Below are 19,151 nucleotides of genomic sequence, written 5' to 3'. Positions count from 1 at the left end.
TTTAATAATTTTTTTCGAATATTTATTATTGCAATAAATGTTTATTTAAAACTTGAATTCAAGTAATTATAGTACTTGTTTTTTCCTTACTTTATTACACCTAACTGTCATCCAAATTTATTGAGAAAAACATTTGTTTTTGGAATACCGGTATCATAAATTTAAAAAAATACCGAAATACCGGTATTAAGATTTTGACCGGTATTGTAAGCCCTAATTATAACATCCTTCCACAGCTCAGTCCCTGGCTTTAGCTACTGCCTGTTTAGCTTGTCTTTTCTTTTCTACTCTTGGTTCCATCAGTTCTGTCTCTCTGCTATTCTTTAAAAACTGTCTTCTTGTATTTGAATGCCTTCTGAATGTCTTTACTCCACCACCAGGTTTCTCTGTGCATTTTCTTTCCTTCTTTTGGTCTCCCCTAGAATTTCTTCTCCTTTCTTCATAATCTCTACCTGGGCCTTATTCCATATTTGGTCCAAAGTCATCAGGTTTGGATCTGCCTCGATTTCTCTAAAAGCCTGTAGGAGCAGCTACTGAACTCCCAGTTTAGGCTCATGGTCTTATAGCCAAAACCATATTTCATAACTGATACTTCACTAATACTGTTTTCTATAGGTAGAGGTTCATTGAATTCTGATGCCTCATTTGCTTTCATGGTAGAAAAATATATTAAAACTCATGTATATCATATATCATCTCTAATGTGATCAAACTCCACCAAAACTATCCCATTGTGATTCTCACTTAAATTAGATAACATTAAAGCTTCTCTTTCATTAAAGGTTTCTCTTTCAATTGGTCGAGATCAGACATATACAAAAATTCTAATCTCCTGTCTCTTAGTAACCAAATCTCTTACAATTTTTTTTGCCATAATGTACTTTGTCTAGTTAACATTGGTTTGTATGTAAGCAACTTTGAGTCCTGAGTGGGCTCAATGCTGATAGGATTGTTCCTCCTGCTCAGATTACAAACCTGAGGGGGGCATAAACTGAAACTGAGGAAAGACAGTTGTCAAATAGATGTGCGGAAATTTGCTTTTAGTCAGCGGGTAGCTGATTGCTGGAACAAACTTTTGAGTGAATGGGAATTTTTTTTTTTTTTTTGGCTAATACCATATAAGCTTGTTTTCTCGCATCATATGCCTCTACTAATGGTAATGTCTATTGTTATTTAATTTCCATTTGTATTGTCTATTTTTAACCTCAATATAAGTCCCTCTGCCCCCTCTACTATTCAGGATAGGTTTCTCTTTCTCTGTACGTCTTTTGTATATATGTTAATTATTGAGCTGCCGACAAATAAACTATGTATTTATGATTCATTTGTGTTTAATTCTTAAAGATCACTAATTTTTAAGCATGAAAGTTTCATGAAAGACAAATCATTAATATGTGATCGGACATACCCCTCATTATCTTCTGATAAAATAATGGAAGACTGAATTGTGAAATATTCAGAATAAAAACTAGTGGTATAATATATTGTAGGGTTTAAATCATAATTTTCCATGCAATTCCATTTCACTCACCTGGTCCACCTTATTTCAGACGATCCCTCAATTATATTCCTTCTTGGAAGTATGTCACATCTATCTAACATGAAGCCAATGCCAACTGATACTTCATTAACATCATTTGCTACATGTACAGGTCCATTGAATTCTGATTCTTTTTCTGTCATGGTACAAGAAATGAGCTTTACATTTGCAGGCTGTTTTGAATTTGGTGTACCTGCAACATGGGATGATATTAATTTCTTGTTTCTAGTGGTACTTATATTTAATTTTATTCGTTCGTCCTTTATAACCTGTTCTACAGGAGGAAAAGATTCATTTTTAGATGAATTAAGATTATTGAGTTGTATGACATCTCTAAGATGACTAAAATCAGCAGGGATATGACCAGACAGATCACTAGTATCAGGAGGGAGTATAGCATTTTCTGTAACTACATCAGTGGGTACAGGAAAATTAGAGAGGGAACCATCTTGAGATAGTTCTTCCAAAACCCCAAACAGAGGATAATCAGCTTTTTGTTTTTCTTTCTGCAAAACTTTTGTAAGACCACTCTTAGATGATATATGGTTGTTTGGTGATACCAAATTACACATATGCTGATTATCAACAGAGGAAATGTGTCGTACAAGTATCTTTAAAGATTCTGGATTTTCTTGAGTTAATGGTTTCAGAATTTCTGACACTGAACACTTGGCCACCTAAATAATTAGAAAAGAGTACATATCACTTATAAATTCTGCAATATGTAACTGTGATTTATTAAGTGGATTTACTAAAATAATTTCAACAGTTGTCAAAAAGTAAAAAAGAAAAAAAAAACTTTTACACACACTAATTAGTACAGTAAACTTCAAGGTACAATTATCACAATAATAAGATTACCTTGAAGTCTGCGAGTATAATTCTGATTAAAATTCTGATCAGTATAATTCTGATATTAAAATTAAAACCATACTTTTATAATATATATATATATATATTTCTTTTTTAAAAGTACTTTTACTATATGACAGTAGGAAGAGAGTAGTACACTAACGGAGACTAGTATTATATGATTTAATGAACAATCAAGAAGGAGGGGAAAAAAATAGAAAGTAAATAGTATAGATAATATGGCATATGCTATTATTTAGAGTAAGAGTACCCAAATAGTCCATATATGGCTTGTGCATATGATACCAAATATTCAGATAAAATTAGCTGCAAGATTAGGTAGTTACAATAGCCTCAGGCACCTCCGTAGCCAGGTGGGCAGGAGCAGCAGCAGTGCATAGCACACACTTCTTGAATAGACCGGGGCTCGAGCCCATGACCATCAAATATGGAGGATGCAGAAAGGTCAGGGAATGACCACCGCATATCCCCGGAGCAATATGGCCTTAGTTGCTAATGCTCCTAAAAAAACCAAAATAACAATAGCCTCATAAGGCTGCTGAAAACGATAAGTAGTTTTGTTATTTTGACTGCATTCTTCATTAATTAATATCCTACATTGTGTTCTACAAAGATATTAAATAGGCATACTAGTATTCGTCAGCATATTGTTTAAATTTAACTAGTGATTTTTGTAATTTATGACTCACCGCTTGTACTGGTGTTGGCGCCAATGTTGTCGAACTTGCCACTATTGTATAGATTGATACGAAATGGCATAACCTATATCTTGAACTGATAGCGTAACGTATAATGCAAAACTAGATAGCTTTTTGTAAAATAATAAGAGAAGTTTACCTCAATGTATTAAATTTCATTGTTAATTAAACTGTATTTAAATGAACCCACACAAGAGCTGAGAAGCAAAAATCACAGTGTAAGAGTGCTGTGGCTCGGGGAAGAAATGAAGGGGGGACGATTCTTCAATGCATCACAGTCTCAAAAAAATGTGCGAAATGTAAAATGTCTGCGGACATTTTGGGAACAGAACAGGAACTAGCCAAGGAGGATGTCTTCTTTGTATGTGCTAGGTGCCTAGAGAGCCGAGAAATTAGATGGCAACCCAGCATTATGAGAGGGGGGGGTCTTTGAGAATTTGAGGTGTAGGGTAGCCCTCAAAGAAATTAATATGAGGGCCCACAAGCTCTCAGCTGCCCAACTCAACACTAGATCTCACTTCTGTGCAGCAGGCAACACAGAGGCAATCTCCAAGCATTATGCGCTAGTCCCACAGGAGCAAGTTATTGTTGGTGACTAAAATGTCAGGGAAACGGAAAATATATTGTGTAAAAAGGATAAGTGGAATAGGACTGGGGTATGTCTGCTAGAGGAAAAAGTTGATGACGTAGAGAAGATATCATCTTTTAAGGGAACAAAAGGTGATATAATTGTATACGTTGGCACTAATGACATTAAATTTTGGAGGTCTGAGGATTTACTAAGCAAGTACAGGTCAATGCTGAAAAAAAAAGTCGCAAGTTAGGGTTAAATTTGAAGGTGTCTGCAATCCTACCCAGACACGATAGGAGGGAGTATATGATGAGAGCTTTGTCAATCAATTTGGCCCTGGAGAGAATGTGCAAGGCTCATGGGGTAGAATTTTTTTCAGCGTGGTCTGTGCTTGTTAACCGAGAGACTGCTTCTACAGGGATGGGATACACTTAAATAGGAAGGGTGCAAGAATATTTGCTGATGCTATCGAAGCAGTGTCAAGTTGGTCGGAAAACAGCTAGCTTGGGGGAGGGAAACACAGACTAAAAGATTAACAGTTGTGGCAGGCAAAGACAAAAGTGATTCTTGCACTGCTTCTATTGGAATGAGCAGCAGCCAGGAAAGCAAGTTGCTGGGGATTTCCAGGACTGCAGGGTGTCACAGGGAAATAAGTAAATACATGGGCTGTGTTAGGGTAATTAAGAATAGGAACAGGTGCATGTATACTTGCATGTACACCAATGCTAGAAGTATACGGAGGCATAGCTAGCTTTTTCGCACCCTTGGCAAATTTGTGGCTACACGCTTTTTTGATAAATGGTAATATCATAATAAATAATAATAAGTACAGTCGGACTTCTGTTTAATGAAATTCTTTGCAGAAAATTTTTCTATTTAGCAACTTTTTTTGTATTTCCCTTGCTAATTACATTTTAAATAGTTTCCATTGAACGAAAAAAAATTTCCATATAACGAGCGTGTGTTTGTGTTATGGAGGCACATAATGGCACATAGGCTTCTGGGGCTATAGTGCACCTATTCATAGTGAAATGCTAAAAAACAGAATTCAGTTGTAATGACTTCATTTTTATTATGGAGATCTTTACGATAAAGTCCAATTTTTTTTCAGAAAAGAGAAAAATTCATTGATATTTGCTTCCTCGCCAATAATATGCTTCAGTGTCATCGGTTCTCACAGATTTGTCAGGGAAGACAGGACGGATGCTCTGTCCTGTTGATAGTGTGGGCAGTCAATTAGGATATGTTTCACTGATAAATGTGCTGAAAAGTGTGGACATTGAGGAGGATCTTTTCCTGTGAATAGATGGAGGTGAGTCAGATACGTATGTCTTATTTGTGCCCGTGCTAGTACCACTCCTTCTCTTTGCACTGTTTTGAGAGGGTGCTGTTTCAACTGATAGAGTTTATTATTGGTTTGGGTGTGCTATAGATCTTTCCACTGTGTCAGTGTTTGTTTGTTATTTGGTTTTTAGGAGCATTAGCAACTAAGGCCATATTGCTCCAGGGATATGCGGTGGTCATTCCCTGACCTTTCCGCATCCTCCGTATTTGGTGGGCACGGGCTCGAACCCCGGTCTAATCAAGAAACGTGTGTTATGCACTGCTGCTCCTGCTCACCTGGCTACAGAGGCACCCCACTGTGTGAGACATGCTGTTTGTATGATATAATTGTAGTCAGAGGCTGGAACATGGACTGAGGTTAAATCAAAAGTTGATGGATTTTTAGCAGTTTTGTGAGCAAGTTTGTTCACCTTTATCCCCGAATATGTTGGGATCCAGCAATAGGTCACTGATTGATTCAATTTCTGATTTGATTTAACACAGGGTCAACATTGTAGGAGGAATTTTGCACTACTGTAATTGAGCTGAGTGAGTCCATGTATACTATGTATTTTGCAGAAGGGTAGTGATTCAGGTTTTCTAAGGCTAATTTTATTGCATGCAGTTCTGCTGAGAAGCTGCTATACTCAGCTGGAAGAGCAGCCGAAATGATTGTAGAAGGAAATATTGCCGCTGCTCCAATGGCTGAAAGTGATTTGGAGCCATCAGTATTCTATTGGAACAAAATCAGCATATTTTTGAATATGGCTTGCATGGAGTTGTTTCACATTGATTATTGGTAGGCGATTCTTCCCCACTTGTGAAGATAAGTATCGCATGTTAATTTCAGAGGGGGAGTCCAAGGTGGTTGAGAGTAATTCATTACTTGTTGCCTGTTGAAAATAGGAACATTCCAACTCTGTTAATTTAATGAGGAATTAACCCCGGAATAAGCCTACTGGTCTTATTTTACTGGGTTTGTTTCTATAATTTTGCAGTGGTGATTTAAAGGGGTATGGCTCGATAGGATGCAGCAACTTTGTATTCGGACTGCACACTTAAGAGGCAGCATTTTTGTGCAGAGGTAAAGAGGGGGCTCATGAGCTTCAATATATAAACTATATGTAGGAGATGCCCTGAAAGCACCAAGGGCAATCCACAATGGCAACTACTCTGGCTGTATAGGATCCAGCCAGAGTAGTGTACTCTTTCAGGCAGAATAGTAGGCTGGAGCACCATAATCCAAATGGGATCTGATCAATTCTATGGTCTGTACGGTCTGCTCCCTATGACAAGGCAGATAAAGCTCTTAGTATGTTTAGTTTTTTGAGGCAGGAAGTACAGTCAATCCTTGTATAGCACGATAGTTGTGTTCCTATAAACCCTCGTGCAATGCAAAATCGTGCAATATAAACAACAGGCCCTATGGGAAAGATAGGGTTAGGTGCCGACCACCCAAGATTGAACACACATTTATAACCAAAACATTACCAAAAACAATAAATAGTCGTAATAAAATATGTAAGTATTTTATTACGACTATTACGTAATAAAATATTGCTACTGCTTTTGCTTCAATCGTAAGCAAACTTGTTTCTTGTTTGATTTTATATCCAAACAGATGACAGCCATTGCATCTCTTCCAATTCTTTGTGTCTTAATCTAATGGATTTTACTTACACTTTGGGTTGTTCCTGCTATGAAAGTTGTTTTTATTTTCTCTGCATTCTTTGTAATTCTCGGTGTTGCCTCGTTTAGCTCAGTAGCACGTGCAATATCAAATGGTCTTTCATTTTGCTCAAATCGTTTCACAATTTCATATTTTTTCTCTATCGACAGAGGTGGACTTGCCATAAGCCTTACCAGGGAAACCCCGGTGGGCTGGAGGCCGGTGTGATTTTGGCCATAAACCATAGTATGAGGCCACTATAAATTTTCCCGGGTAAGAATTTTTGACCCAGTCCGCCTCTGTTTATCGATATTGGTTTTCTTTTTCTCTCTGAATCTGCAGTGTCTTCACCAGGACGCTTCCTTTTCACAGCTTTTATGTATTTTACTCATTTTTAGGGAATAAAGCACAATTACAAAACGAGGAGGCACGCTTGATACACATAAACAAAGCTGCACGTGTAGCAACTGAATAAACAACACCGTAGAGGCAGAGATACACTATTAACACTTCACATTTTGCTAAAGCACATTTCTAGGGGTTACTATCATAAAACAAAAACAATTTCCAGTTGCGTTTCTGCTAGTGGAATCTGTTATAAACTCGATCTGTAGTAAACTCGATCTAATTGCATTTGCAATTATACCGATAGCTGTGTTGGTTTTTACGTTATTATGGTGAAATGTGTTTCCCCTTCACTGATATAAAAAACATAAATACATTTTCAGAATCTTCTCTTCATTCCTATCATGTTGCATTCGGTTGGGGTGATTCTGCGTTCGACTGCCATTTCTTGTAAACACAAAGGCGAATCGTGCACAAGCAAATTCGGTTCGTGTTATATAAGATATCCTTCCCCTATTTATAAATCGTGTATGATCAAATTCGTGTAGTGTAAACACATGTTATATGAGGACTGACTGTACGTACAAATTTAAAGTTCTCAAGGAAATTTAATTTCCTGTCAAGGATTAATCCCAAGAATCTGATGTTGTTAGTCAGTGGAATGGTAAAGTTTGACTTCTGAAGTTGAGGATCTGTATGCATTTTTCGTTGGTTACAAAAGTGGATTCAACAGTCTTCTGCTGGGATAGATGATAGCCATTTAACCTTGCCCGCCTTTGGACTTTATTCAGGAATATATGCAGTTGCCGTTCAATGGATCTCATGTTCTGAGAATGGCAACAAATAGAGAGATCATTGGGGTAAAGGAAGGCTTGAACAGTATTTGGAAGTCCTATTGTGATGGAATCGATTCTAAGGGCAAATAGGGTTGCACTCAGTACAGACCCTTGTGGCACTCCTCCTTCCTGTAAAAATGTTCCAGAAAGTGACTTGTGATATCGAACTTGGAACGAATAATTCTGGAGAAAGTTCCTAATGAATATATAGGCAGGTTGCCTCGTAGAACAAGAGCATGCCATAATGCCAGGTAGTATCAAATGCCTTCTCTATGTCTATGGAAACCATAAGAAGATGTTCATATTTTACATAGGCATTACGAATTTCAGACTCAGCTTCGATATGAGATCTAAGGAGGACCTATTCTTATGAAACCCATGCTGATGATTACCAATTAGGTGTTCTGTTTCGATGATCCAAACAAGTCAATTATGGATAATATTTTCAAGTAATTTACTGAGGCTACTGGAGAGAGAAATCGGTTTGTAACTGTACGGACTGGTAGGATCTTTACCAGGTTTCAAAAAGGCAAGAACTGTGGCATGATGCCAAGAGCTGGGATAAATGTTTTCCATAAACATTCGGTTATAGTAGACCAGCATTATTTGTAAATTTTTGTCATCTAGGTTTTGTAACATGATATAAGATATTTCACCTGACCCAGCGACACTAATGCGTGTTGTTTTAATGGCATGTAAAAGTTCAGAATATTGAAGAGGCTGGTTATATGGAAGGGAAACTGAGGTTCGAAAGTTGATGGCACATTGTTCAGTTATGGTCTTTATTTTCTGGAAATCCGGAGAATAACTTGATGCCGCAGAAACTTGGGCAAAGGTTTTGCCCAAGGCATTTTCCATGTCCTCAGACCCACAGTTCTTGCCCAGTCCACGAAAGAATTAGTGAAGGTGTGGCTGGAAATTTGCCGGAAATCTGCCCATTTTTCTTCCATATTAACGTGGAGTTAGTGTTTCTATTTATGGTAGATGCAAAGCAAATCCAAGAATTCTTCTTGGCTTGCCTCTGAATGAGACATGCTTTTGCCCTTAATTTCTTGTAGTTGATAAGATTAGCTGTGGTTGGGGATTTACAAAATAAATTCCATGCTTTATTTTTTAACTTCTTTGCTTTTGTGCATTCTTCATTCCACCAATAGTTAAGATGCTGTTGGGACTGGGGATTAGACAATGGAACTGAACAGCTAGCTGCAGATAGTAGGTGTGAAGTGATATAATTTATATGATCACTGCCACGGGATCGTCCATAACAGACCATTCCATGATTGGAAACAGAGTCGGGGAGCATATCGAGAGATCGCTTGTAGAAGTTCGTCCAGTTGGTAATTGTATATGATTAGATGCACCGGTATTAAGAATGGTAAGATTTTGCTTATCTACAAAGGTTTCAATCAGTCGGTCATGCATATCTAATTTAGTAGATCGTAATATATAGCCGTTTTAGCAGGTTTTCAAAATCTTGGTAAGAGAAGGTATGACTTGGTGAGAGATAAATTGATACTAATGTTAACTCAATTTGGGTTATCAAACTTACACCAACAACTTCAATTTCAGTTTTAATTTGCTTGGTTGGGATCATCGAGCTGACCAAGATGGCCACACCCCCACGGGCAGAAGTTGAAGTATTATGATCATGTTGATAGATAGCATAGTTCTTTATGCTGTCAGAAATTTGAGAGGTTATATAAGTTTCCTGTTCACAGAAACCAACTGGAGAGTAGTGGTTAATCAAGTCTTGAATATCGTTAAAGTTGCTACAAAATCCTCTGCAATTGCATCGAAGAATATAAGGCATTATTGGTGTTTAATAAAAGAAGCTGTATCTGACTGTTTTTTGGATGTGACTGGTTTATGGCGTTAAGGTTTCGGTTTGTCTTTTTTGGAGAAGAATGGCTGACCGGTGTCCATATCTTCTTCCATGTGTGTCCTGAATATTTGTTTTTATGTTTAAACCTTGATTATTTGATGCAGCAGCATTCATTGGAGGAGGAGAAGGAGATTTCTCTTGTACTGTAAGAGCAGTATTGCTTGACTGGCTCAACTGTTTGGGGATATTGGACTGTTGCTGGGAGAGAGCAGTTCATGCCCAGTCAGAGACTGAGGTGTTTGAAGATACTGTAACATCAGTTTGCATTGCCATTGATTGATATTTTTGTACAACACTGGCATATGTATGTTTAGTAATACTGGGAGCAATAAATTTCGCTTCTTGGAAGTTTACTTTATTTTCGATTTTATACTTCACAATTTTCTTTTCAGTTTTCCACCTGTCACATGTCCTAGAATAAGCAGGATGGTTGCCTTTGCAGTTAGGGCAGGTCATTTCTGTTGCTGAACAATCATTTTGAGTGTGATCAGAGGAACCACAGTTGGAACAAACTAGGTTTCATCTACACGTCGTTTGAGAGTGGCCATACTTTTGGCACTTATAACATCTCAAGGGATTAGGAATGTACGGTCGAATGCGGCAAAGAAGATAATCTGCTTTTATGGGCGAAGGTAGGTTTATGGTATTAAAAGTGAGTATAATATTCCTTGTAGGCATGAGTGTATTGTCCTTTTTAATCATGATTCTTTTCACTGCAGTTAAATTTTGCTCATGAAGCTCTTGTCTTAGATCCTCCTCTGAGACATTCATTATATCCCAGCTGGATATAACTCCCTTAGATGTGTTTAGGGTTCCACGGGGAGAAACTTTTAATGGAATTCCAGCAAAATTTGTAATTTTCAGTAGATGCTCTGAATGTTTCCGGTTGTTTATTTCTGCTGGTAGATCCCCTGATTGCAGTCTCTTAGGAGACTGCCTTAGGAGATCCTGCCAGACTTTCCAGGTGTTTCTGGAAAAGAAACTGAGACAGTTTAGTCAGAGGCTGATCTATAAGCGAGTGCATTATGAGAAATGCAGGGAAATCTGTCACCGAGAAGTTGGTTTTAAACCTCTTGAGTTGCGACATGTCATATTCGGTTTCTATGTCTGGCAGAGAGCTTGTCAGCTCTAGAGGAGGAAACACATTATGTTCCATAATTGCTCCTTTTGGTCCTTGGCAGATTAACTGTTCTGCCAAGGTTTCCTGCCCCACCAAGGGGAGGTAGGAGCGTAGTGCTTGGTTGGTTTGGATATTTTATTGGTGCATCAGCTTCTATGGCTATAATGCACCAACTTATGATTTATGGTTTATTCACTGATGTCTTTTGTTATGATTTTTATATCAAATTATAGTAGTTTATGCGATTCAGAAACTGGAAGACTTTGGGTATATTAGATTTATCTGACAATATTGTTCGTAATGAAAATGTATCCATTCCTTTTAAGGATTTAAAGGTAATCTGACGTTCTCATGTAAAGTTAGGGCAGTCAAGTAGAATATGTTGGACTGTTTGCACTGTGTGACAGTCACAGCACCGAGGCAGAGATTTGGCTCGGAGCAGATAGGAGTGGGTAACATTGGTGTGTCCTATTCTTAATCTGCTCAGTATAACTTCTTCTTGTCTGTTGGTTCTTGTACTGGTTTTCCATTGTTGTAACAGCAGTTTTATCTGTAATAATTTGTTACCAGCCTGTTCCTGCCATTTTTGTTGCCACTGTTTTTCGCCACAATTTCAAATTGTAATTTTATAGTCTAGGTATGGTATTTTTATGGTATTGTTGATTGTGCTTTCTGCTTGTTCATTGCCATCTATTCCTACATGTCCGGGAACCCAGCAGAAACTTATGTTTTGCTTTCGCTTTGCTAGTTTTCATAGAGTGTTTTGTATTTTGCATATGGTTGAATGGGTATTTATGGTGTTATCCTTTAAGGCTTGCAGAGCATTGAATGAATCTGTAAATATTATACTGTTGACGATGTTGGTTAGCCATATATGGTTCATGGCTAGTTGTATAGCCTCCAGTTCTGCCGTATAAATGCTGCACTCAGTTGAAAGTAATTTGGAAATGATGGTATTCAGGAATATGGCTGCTATTCCTACTTTGGTTTCTGTTTTGGAACCATCTGTGCATATCGGGGTAGAATTACAATGTCGGTCTCTGTAGGGTGCGTGTAATTGTTGGAAATTTTGTGTAGGTAGGGAATCCTTGTTCCATTTATGCATATGGCATTTTGGGAGAAATTGCTATCTGATTGAGATTTAAATTATGTTGCTGGATTAGGTCTCTTAAATATATGCCTGCTGGTTTGTTAGCATTTGGATGTGCTCTATATAAGTTTTCCAAACTTGGTTTGTGTAGGATTGTCAGGTGGTCAGGTATTGATTTTATCTTTCCAGCATAGTATAACAAGTTTTGTCTCTGGAGTTGTAGTGGTAGTTCACGAGCCTCTACATATAAGCTCTGGACCAGTGATGTGCAATATGCTCCTAATGCTGTTCGTAAAGTGCTGTGGTGCACTGGATCAAACCACCTCAGGGCATTCGTTATACATGGGGGCTCCATAGTCTAGTCGAGATCTTATGAGGGCTTTGTATAATCGCTAGAGAGTAACTCTATCTACACCCCAGGTCGTTGCGGACAAGACTCTCAAAATGTTTAGTTTCTTGAGGCAGTTTGTTCTTAGTTGTTTTATATGTTCTAAAAAAGTTAATTTTTTATCAAGAATAAGTCCAAGGAATTTTATGGTTGGCTTGATCGGGATTAACTGTCCATTAAGTTTTAATTCCAGATCTAAATGAAAGTTTCTTTTCCTACAGAAGTGCACGCGTATAGTTTTTGTGTGGAGATTGTGAAACCATTTTCCTGAGCCCAGTTGCTGACCTTGTTTATTGCACCTTGTAACTGGCGTTCTATTGTTCTCATGTTTTGGGATTGGAAAGCGATATTGAAATCATCTACATAAAGAGCTGTATTTATGGAGGTTGGTATCTGTTGGGTTACAGAGTTTATTTTTATTGCAAACAAGGTGGTACTGAGGACTGATCCCTGTGGTACTCCTTCTTCTTGTAGGAAAACCTTCGAGTGTGTAGTTTGTATTCGTACTTCGAAAGTTCAGTGCTGTAAAAAGTTCTGGATGAAATCAGGGAGATGTCCTCTTAGCATTATTATTATTAGCCATATAGTGCAAGGAAGCCTGAAGCTGCACTAACGATAAAAAAAAAAAAAAAATTACCCTGTGAGAGAGAATGAAAGTCAGAAGTAGAAGGGAAGGGAATCACCAAGAAAGAGAAGCATGTATGATATCCAGCTCAGGACCCTGGGTGTGCCAAGCTCATACTCACCAGATGAGAACCCCAAGTTATATATGTCCCAGAGAATGCCATAGCACCATGCTGTATCATATGCCTTTACGATATTGAAGCATATCATGACTAAATGTTCTTTTCTAATGAAAGCATTTTGTATGTTTTCTATTTTAATCAGGAGGTCCAAGGTTGATCTATGTTTTTTGAAGCTGCACTGCACTGGGCACAAAACGTTATGGTTTTCTAGGTGCCACATGAGTCTTGCATTTATAATTATTTCCATTAACTTTCCTAGGCAGTTGGTGAGTGCTATTGGATGGTAGCTGTTCAGATTAGTAGGATCTTTGCCAGGTTTTGGGAAAGCGAGGTCAATTGTATGATGCCACATGTTAGGAAACTCTTGCTACATATAAATTCAGTTATATAAAAGTTATATAAATTATTCTTCACTGAGTTTTTTTATCATTATATAATTGATGCCATCTGGACCCTCTGCACTTAGTTTTGTTTGTGACAGTGCCTTATGGAGTTCCGTTATGGTTAGTGAATGGTTATATTGTTCTACACATTTTGTGGAGAATTTTAAGTTGTATTTTTCTTGATGATTTTTATATTTCTGGAATTTTGGTGAATAGGATGTGGTGGCAGATATTTTAGCAAATTATCCAAAAGAAATAGCATAAAGCATTTGCTATTTCTTTTGGATGAGCAAATTATTCCTGTCCTTGTCAATTGATAATTGGATGTACTAAATTTTGATATCTATTGTTCGTTTTTCTTATTTTATCCCAAACTGTTTTAGTATTTGTAGTTCTATTTATGGTTAGCATTAGCATTGGCATATGATGCAAGAAAGCGAGCTTATGCAGCATTAGCCAAAAAAAAAAATAAAAAATCACTCCATCCCTCTGTTCATTCATTCCAAATGCCTGTCCACCACAGCCTTAAATTTATTTAGGCTATCAACTTCCAAGGTTGAGGAGAAACGTATCCAGGAGGCTTTCGTGCATGCCCGTCTGACATATCTTGCTCTTGCTCTCATTATTTTAAAATGTATTAGATTGTCTATGGGTAGGATTTTTGCGAAAAATATTCCATGCTCTGTTTCTATCTTGTTTTGCTTGGGTACATTCCTCATTCCACCAAGGCTTTGGCGGCGTCTCCGTAGCCAGGTGGGCAGTGCATAGCACACGCTTCTTGATTAAGCCAGGGTTCAAGCTCATGACTACCAAATACGGAGGATGCGGAAAGGTCAGTGAATGACCACCGCATATCCCCGTTGTTGTTGTTGTTATTTGGTTTTTAGGAGCATTAGCAACTGCCATATTGCTCCGGGGATATGCGGTGGTCTTTCCCTGACCTTTCCGCATCCTCCGTATTTGGTGGTCACAGGCTCGAACCCCTGTCTAATCAAGAAGTGTGTGCTACGCACTGCTGCTCCTGCCCACCTGGCTACGGAGGCACCCGCACATCCCCGGAGTAATATGGCCTTAGTTGCTAATGCTCCTAAAAACCAAATAACAACAACATAATTTATTTCTTGGTTCGGGGATAAATATATTAATACTATTGTTATTAACTACTTGTATTACCTACGTACTGCTACTGCCTCAAGAGTGGTTTGTAGGTGGACTGCTTGGACTGGTATGTGAGAATTGACAAGGATTGCTACTCCCCCATGGGCTATAGAATTATTTATTCGGTCTTGTCTATGTATAATGTAGTTCTTGATTAAGATCGTATCGTCAGGTTTTAGATATGTTTCTTGTAAGCAGAAACAGAGCAGATGATATCGAGAAATTAAATCACAAACATTGTCAACATTCTTATGGAAACCTCGGCAATTCCATTGAATAAAGGTACTACTCATTGTTTTGTTTTATATGAGTTTTCTGGTTGTTTTCTCGTTACTGTTTTAAATTTTTCTGTCCGTGGTTTGTCTTTTTTAGGGAAATATGGCTTTCCAGTGTCCATATCTTCCTCGGCAATTATTTCTTGAAGTTCTTCTTGTTGTGCTTTTCCTGCTGTGTCCATTTATTCAGCAGCATGGTGCATTATCATGGAGGTATCTTCTTTGATTTTTCCTGCAGCAGTGAAATTACTGTTGGTGGAACTGAGATAGGGGTATTTGCCACCTGTTCTCATTTCTGCTGTTTTGGGGGCATGAGCCATTTGTGTGCCCGATCCGACAACAATTCATTTGGTGCGATTGTGACTTTGGTTTGTGATCTTGTTGTTTGTTGGTTCTGGGTTATTTGTACTACTTGTGTTATCTGTGCGTAGGTAGGTTTCCTTGTGTTCGCTGGTAGTATCATCTTTCTAGCTTTCTGGTATATAACTTTGTGTTCTGCTATGTATTTTTTGATTTTCCTTTCCTGTTTCCATCTTTCGCATTCTCAAGAGTAGGCAGTGTGGCTTCCACTACAGTTTGGGCATTTTGGGTGCTCGGTTTTGCATTCTTGATTGGTGTATTCTCGGGAACCACATTTGGCACATATTGCTATTCCTTTGCATGTTGTTTGTGAATGTCCGTATTTTTGACATTTAAAGCATCGAATAGGATTTGGTATGTAGGGTCGGATTTGACAAAGCAAGTATCCTGCTTTCACGTGCTGTGGTGGACTTGGGATGTTGAAAGTTAAAATAATATTTCTGGTCTGGATGATTATTCCTTTTTTTTTTGACCGTTATACTTTTAACATGAACGACTCCTTGGGTTTTCATTTCTTGTAATATTTCTTCTTCTGTTATACTGAGGAGATCTCATTCAGAGATTACTCCTTTCGCGGTATTTAAAGTATTATGGGTGTAATTGTTACCGGGATTCCACTAAAAGTGGACGTTTTCATTATTGCTCTGACTGTCGTATATTGGCAGTCTCAATTAGTAGGTCGCCTGATTTTAATATTTTTATTGCTTTTGGAGTTCCAGCTATGCTTTCCAGACATTTTTGTATCAGGAAAGGGGATAATTTTCCCGTGGACTTTTGCCCTTAGAATGGATGATGAGATACTTTGGAGCAGGTATCTCATATATATCGGTTTTTTGTCTTTTGGCCATGTTTATACTAATTTCTTCATATTCTTGGGTTGACTGGGCCATGTTAGAAAATTTTGTGACTTTATTGTCAGAATCCATGGTGTTTGCTCCTTTCTGCCCAGGGAGTGAGAGCTTTTCCTCCCAGGTTTCCAGCCCTGCTAGGTGGCACGGCAGGAGTGGTGCCATCTAGTGACCAAGTGGGAAAAAAAGGTTAGTAAATGATTAATATAAAGAAAGGTGGCTTTCCTTTATGTATTAGTAAGTTTTAATATGCTAAATGATATTAATATATGCAATAAGAGTTTAAGGAAAGGAAACTGCAAAAAATAACACAAAAAATAAGCTCTTTATAATAATTGGTATGCTAGATAATTCACTGAAAAGGCGCTCGAATCACTACGCTTGGCACTCAGGGTCGGAGCACAGTGTCCGGTGTGACCAGGCATAAAGTAGTAAGTGTTAGTAATAGAAATACGAAAAATAAAGAAAGGTAGCTTTTCTTTCTTGCTCTGTACAAGTACTTTTGTAACAGTAGCTGATATTAAATAAATAAATTTCTTAAGGACAGGAACTTAAAAGAACTATAAATCGCTTTTATACAATCGCAATTTAAGCACAGAGAAAATGTTCGATCACAATCGCTTGGCACCCAGGGCCTCCATATAATGAATGGATTACGAGAGACAACTGGGTATGCATTGTTCACACTTCTGGCCTTCAAGCAATTTAGGCAATAGTTATTATATAGTAAATAAAATTACTAAATTTGAACAACACTAATTTTTCTTGCTTTAGTGTTAACAAAGTTTGTAATAATTTCATTGAAGTCTATTTTGCTAGCAAGTTCATGTTCAATTAAAAGGAGACATAGATGTGATATGCATTCTTGTCCTGATGCCGATCTCAAATAATTCTTAACAAGTTTTAACTTGCTGAAACTTCTTTCGGCAGTGGCTACTGTCGTTGGCATTGTAAGGAATATTTTATGAGCTTTTGCAATATTTCGATAGGATTCTTGCTATTCCCATTTAGCCAATATATTTAAAATATTTAAGTGATAATAATAATAAAATTCTTTATTCATAGAAATGTAGGACACGATTCCCACTACAGGCAACCAGAGGAATCTTACAATTAACTGGACACATTACATTCAATACATAAAAAACTACGTGGGTACACAGCAAATATATAGAATACATAGACAGTGCAATATAAACAGCTAATATTGCAATAAATAGATTTTATAGTTATTATAATAGATTGATTATACAGAGCTATTATAATAACTATAAAATCTATTTATTGCAATATTAGCTGTGCATATTGCACTGTCTATGTGTTTTATGTATTTGATATATTGTATAGGAATTTTTTTTATAATATTTCCAAATACTTGGTGTCTAAAGCAGTTGATTTCAATTTTAAATTGGTCTTGATTAATTTCAGGGTATTTTTTGGACAATAAAATAGCTTTGGTTTCTAAATCCTGACTCGTCATTGAATGGAACACTTCACCAGTCAAAAAATTCTTCCAATCTATCTCCACTAGCAACGTACTGCTTTCTTATTTTTCTGATCGCTTTGTCACTGGTCCTGCCTCCACGTGGTGGGGCCGGTAACCTAGGAGAAGGAAGTCCCTCTCCCAGGGGGCTAAAAGGAGCAACGACGTTTTGGAATGATTATCCACCACTAAAGCCAACAGGCTGTCATCATACTGACACCCGTAAAAGGGAATATGATATATGTCTTTCAAAAAGAATGAGAAAGGATTCTAACAAACAAGAACCAACCAACTTTTCTGATAATGCATTCATTATCAACCCAGCTGGTAAGCAGACTCTCACCCTTTGTTATCCAGTGATGTCTCAAAAATGCCGAAGGTACACCAAAAACGGTAAAACGACTTTAGCATTAGCAAGGGTACATGATGCAAGAAAGCAAGCTTATATAGCATGAGCCAAAAAAAAAAAAAAAACACCCCCTTCTCATTTCATCCATCCACTCACTAGTTCTGCCTTGAATCTGTTTAAGCTATCAACTTCTACGACAGATGGAAGTTTGTTCCAGCAATCAACCACCTGCTGACTAAAGGCAAAGAGACCTATTAATTGAAACTACACAAGCAAGGCATTCACAAAATTTTTATTAAAAATGTCCTCTATAAGTGGAATCCCAATCAAAGTGATACCACATAACACAATGAACTCCTCAAAAGGAGAGAAGTGAGTGGGATCTATTGAATGTCACTGAAGAGGGGGGAGTTCTGGAATTACACAAAAAGAAAAACACGAGCAAGGCGAATTATGATCTGGAAGGGCGATAAACTTGTACCAGCACGAATTATTATTTTGAATTTTAGTACATCTAATTTGTAAACTTCAGTTAAAGCATTGCTGAGTCCGTTCATATATTCTGAATCCCTTAAGATGTTTCAAACGCCAAAAATTTGGTTATTCTGAAACAACGTGCAGAGGTGAAATTACATGTCCTAATTGTGGATCAAAAAATCATGCTTAAGCAGAGTGTACAGAAGTCTGCTGAATGTTCTAATTGCAAGAGGGATCACACAGCTTATTTGAAATCATGTGACTGGTGCAAAAAGAAAAAAAAAAGATACAAAATTTTAAGATTGAAAATAAAGTATCATAGTAAGAAGCAAGAAGGCAGGTTAAGGTAACTATGCCAAAATGGAGCTATGCTTCTGCAACCCAAAATTGTCAAGTTGGCGCGACCCAAACAAAGGTGTCAATCCCACACCTAACACATCCATTACAGAATGGGCACGATCTGTACTGTTTGCAAATCAGCCTACCAACAAACTTGTTTCAGTTGATGAAACAAACAATACTCCAATCTCAGTTCCATCTAATACATCATGTGATAAAGTACAAAAGAAACCATAAATGCAACAGGCCACTGAATCGCCACAATCAAATTAAACTAATGGAACAAAATCAGTGGTAATCAATGGAAACTGCTTTTCGTGGACTAATGTTATTAGTGGAGTCCCTCAGGGTCCAGTGTTGGGTCCATTGTTGTTTTCTGTATTTATAAATGATATTGA

At 37.5% G+C, this 19,151-nt stretch overlaps 1 protein-coding gene across 1 annotated transcript in view; it reads right to left on the bottom strand.

Annotated features, from left to right (window-relative positions):
- The window catches only part of mute (gon-4 like protein muscle wasted), a 1,102,179-nt gene that overhangs the window by 138,147 nt on the left and 944,881 nt on the right, over positions 1 to 19,151 (bottom strand). The window contains exon 24 of the mRNA XM_090389940.1: positions 1,532 to 2,217. Within this exon, the coding sequence (XP_090246066.1) occupies positions 1,532 to 2,217 (686 nt within the window). The remainder of the gene's footprint in view (positions 1 to 1,531; positions 2,218 to 19,151) is intronic.

Source organism: Mastigoproctus giganteus, chromosome 2 (assembly GCF_048544385.1).
Source record: "Mastigoproctus giganteus isolate SK-2022 chromosome 2, ASM4854438v1, whole genome shotgun sequence".
Lineage (NCBI taxonomy): Eukaryota > Metazoa > Arthropoda > Arachnida > Uropygi > Thelyphonidae > Mastigoproctus > Mastigoproctus giganteus.
The sequence above is the reverse complement of the archived record's forward strand: the minus strand, read 5'-3'. Positions and strand labels throughout refer to the sequence as shown.